The sequence below is a fragment of the Rhincodon typus genome, chromosome 4, assembly GCF_021869965.1.
Source record: "Rhincodon typus isolate 14 chromosome 4, sRhiTyp1.1, whole genome shotgun sequence".
Taxonomy (NCBI): domain Eukaryota; kingdom Metazoa; phylum Chordata; class Chondrichthyes; order Orectolobiformes; family Rhincodontidae; genus Rhincodon; species Rhincodon typus.
The window spans coordinates 87,961,643-87,964,882 of NC_063335.1; the positions used below are offsets into that span (position 1 = coordinate 87,961,643).

General features: G+C 40.3%; 2 protein-coding genes across 9 annotated transcripts in view; both read right to left on the bottom strand.

Moving 5' to 3' along the window:
* Positions 1 to 2,565, bottom strand: part of ptdss1b (phosphatidylserine synthase 1b) — a 33,256-nt gene extending 30,691 nt beyond the window's left edge. Inside the window, exons 1-3 of one of the 2 annotated variants that reach the window (XM_048595566.1) lie at positions 2,338 to 2,565; positions 1,913 to 2,004; positions 1,744 to 1,788 (exon numbers count right to left, since the gene is read on the bottom strand). In XM_048595566.1, the coding sequence (XP_048451523.1) occupies positions 1,744 to 1,788; positions 1,913 to 2,004; positions 2,338 to 2,516 (316 nt within the window). In that variant the 5' untranslated portion in view covers positions 2,517 to 2,565. The remainder of the gene's footprint in view (positions 1 to 1,743; positions 1,789 to 1,912; positions 2,005 to 2,337) is intronic. The other variant, XM_048595567.1, reaches the window with a different exon arrangement.
* LOC109920931 (CDK5 and ABL1 enzyme substrate 1) overlaps positions 1 to 3,240 on the bottom strand; it is a 230,551-nt gene that overhangs the window by 87,221 nt on the left and 140,090 nt on the right. The gene's annotated exons all lie outside the window — the stretch shown is intronic.

The following is a 3,240-nucleotide window of genomic DNA, read 5'->3' on the forward strand; positions in this document are numbered from 1 at the left end:
TTGTTATCTCACTTCTACTTTCTTGCTTTTTTCACATAACTCTTGATTCACTGAGTGATTAAAAATCTGTCTATCCCAGCCCTGAATATACTTAATGATCCAGCCTCAACAGCCATCTGCAGTAAAGAATTCCACAGATTCACTACTCTCAGAGAAGAAATCCCTCTTCACCGCTGTTTTAAATGTGTGCTCTCTTATTCTGAGATTATGCACTTTGGTCCGAAACGAGAGATACCTGCACATTCGCATGCAGTGACTCCAATGTTCTGCGCACCACAATCAGGTGTGCTGATGCAGTTCACAGCATTGACTTCCCGTTCCAAACACTGCTTCCGTGCACAGACCTCAGAGGTCTATGCAGAAGAAAAAACAGAGGGAATTCTGCCTGTCAAGTCCCCTAAGAATCTTGAATACTCAACAGGTCACTTCTCATTCTTTTATATTGCAAAGAGTACAGACCCAATCTACTCAACTTCTCCTCATAAGACAATCCCTGCATCATCTAGTGAACCTTCTCTGGATTACCTCGAATGCCAGTATGTGTTTCCTTAGAAAAGAGGCCCAAAGGTCTTCATGGTATTCTAGCTGTGGCATGATTAGTGTCTTTTATTGTTTTAGCAAAACCTCCCTACTTTTATACCCCACTCCCTTTGAAATAACAGCCAACATTTCATTTGCCTTCCCTATTACCTGCTGAACTTGAATGCTAGCTTTTTGTGATTCTCTGGAATTGTAGCTTACAACTTTTTACAGGATGCCATCCTAAAAATGTGTCCCTTTTCCCAAGTAGAATAGAATAGCCTTTATTGTCACATGCACTTGAACGAGTATGGTGAAAAGTTTGTAATGTCGCCTCTTTGGTGCCATCTTAGGTACAGGGTACCTTGTCTCTGTCTTGTATTAATTAGCAATACTCTGTCAATTCTAATATACCCTATGGGTCCTACGCTGGTTTAACACACAGATTTGGAGACAAATGCCCAATGTTTTCATGCAACATGTCCAGAGTTGTTATGTTGTTGCAAGTTACAGAAAAAAATTGCAAGTGATGGACAGAACACGAATGATGGACATGAGCTTTCACCAGTGAAGAGATCAAGGAGCAAAATGACCTACAAAAGACAGAGATGCTAAATTATTTCTTGTATTCCTGCTCAGGTAGATGGGAAGGTTTGCATAGTGGGGTTTTTTTTGAAGAGTTGAGAAAATGAGTATCTTAGGCAATATTTGTTCCTAAACCAAAGCTATTCAAACAATTATCTGTGAATTTGCTGTATTCTATTTGTGAGATTGTACTATATGTAAACTACTTTATCAATAAAATCTATCTTTGTCTCAGCTTTTGGTCACCTGTCATAATACATCCTTATGTGTTGCAGCATTTGTCACAGGTCAGTGAGGTCTAACTAGAAGGAATACCAGCATGATGGGCTGAACAACCTTCTGTATGGTACAATGTTACGACTGAAATATCACCATTAATCAGAAGCAATGAACACAGCTCAAGTTTTTATAAGTTCCTGGAACAATAACTTCTACTTTGGGAGGCAATCGGCATATCAACTACGTCTAGACATCACTTATAGGCATTCACAATCATTTATTCATGTGGAATCAAACCAGGAACATTTGATTAATCTTGTGGAATCACTTGGTAAGTTTTCATAAGCAACTGCCTAACAATTTTCAAAATCATAAAATACTAATCTAATTGGGAGAAAGACTTGTAGCTTTACAGCTTACCAAAAACCATCCTCCATATTGCTGGATGCGGTCTGGTGAAAGGACCTGAAAAATTAAAGGGAACATCCTTAAACAACGGACCGTGAATAAACAAATTATTTCAGAATATGTAAAATAATTTGCAAGAAATGTGATTAATCACAATTCTCACTTGTAACAAACAACTTACCATTAGGAAATGCTAAAACACTTACAATTAGAAAAAAGAACACCACGGAAAGAACGCCCTTCCATATATTGTCTTCTGGACTTGAATCATCCCTAGATGTAAAAATAATTGCAGGACTTGTCATATCAAAATATTTCAGCAATGCATCAGTCATCATATATAACATTTCACACACCACTAAACAGATTCATTTCATGATCCATCCGCACGAATGTGTTATTGTGAGACGAAGTTGAAAGCGATATATGTACCCTACGGAGGGAAAAAATCCACATGCGACATAGATTTAAAGCCAGCAAACTATTAGTTTGGAAAATGCTACATGATAAAACAGGCCTAGCAGCAAAACTAGCCGGACACACATGCATTGATATGGAAGGAGTCAGGTGGTAAATAGCAGGCTGAGAGCCGGATGCAGCCAGTACCTAGTAAAAGCGAAATACATGACACTAATGATGGTAAAAGTGAGCAGGGTGATAGTGTGAGGCTTGTAGAAGAAGTCAATGGTGATATCCTCCACTTGCTGCTCGTTGATCATACGGAAATGCAGTTTATAATTCACATCATCCTTGCTGATTGTCCTGCTGCCTTTAGCAGACGCCATGGCTGCACCGTTCCGCCTACCACTGCCAGCAGGAGCCGAGAAACTCCACCCAACCAGTCTGCGGAGGGAAGAGGGGTGGGGAAGAAATCAGCTCATCGGCAAATACAAACAGTCCCCTCGTGGCAACACGGAAGGAACATTTATCAGACATGCATCATGTCTTTATATAAAATAAAGCTGGAATATTTTGAATAGAGGAGTTGTCGATTGAGAATATGAAAGATATTTGAACACGTCCCTCCTCTTTTTTTGTGATGGACTATTCCATTCTGGTAAACGTTACATTTTAGAACGTCCTGGGTGCACGTGGGTATCCGAGAGCAGCGTCAGAAAATTTGCAGACACTTTCTAACCCCAGACAGATAAACACAGACACACAGAGAGAGAGAGAGAGAGAGACAGACAGACACACACAAACGTTGTAACCCAGATACTCACACAGACAGACAGAGATACTTCCTAATCCCAGACAGACAAACAGAGAGAGAGAGACAGACCTCGGAACCCAGACAGAGAGAGATACCTTCTAACCCAAACAGATAGACACACAACTCCTAACACATACACACACACACACAAACGTTGTAACCCAGATACTCACACAGACAGGTAAGAGATACCTCCTAACCGAGACACACAGACAGACCGAGGGAAAGAGAAAGACACATACTTCCTAACTTAGTCAGAACGAGACACATCCTACCCGAGGATATTCAGGACATAC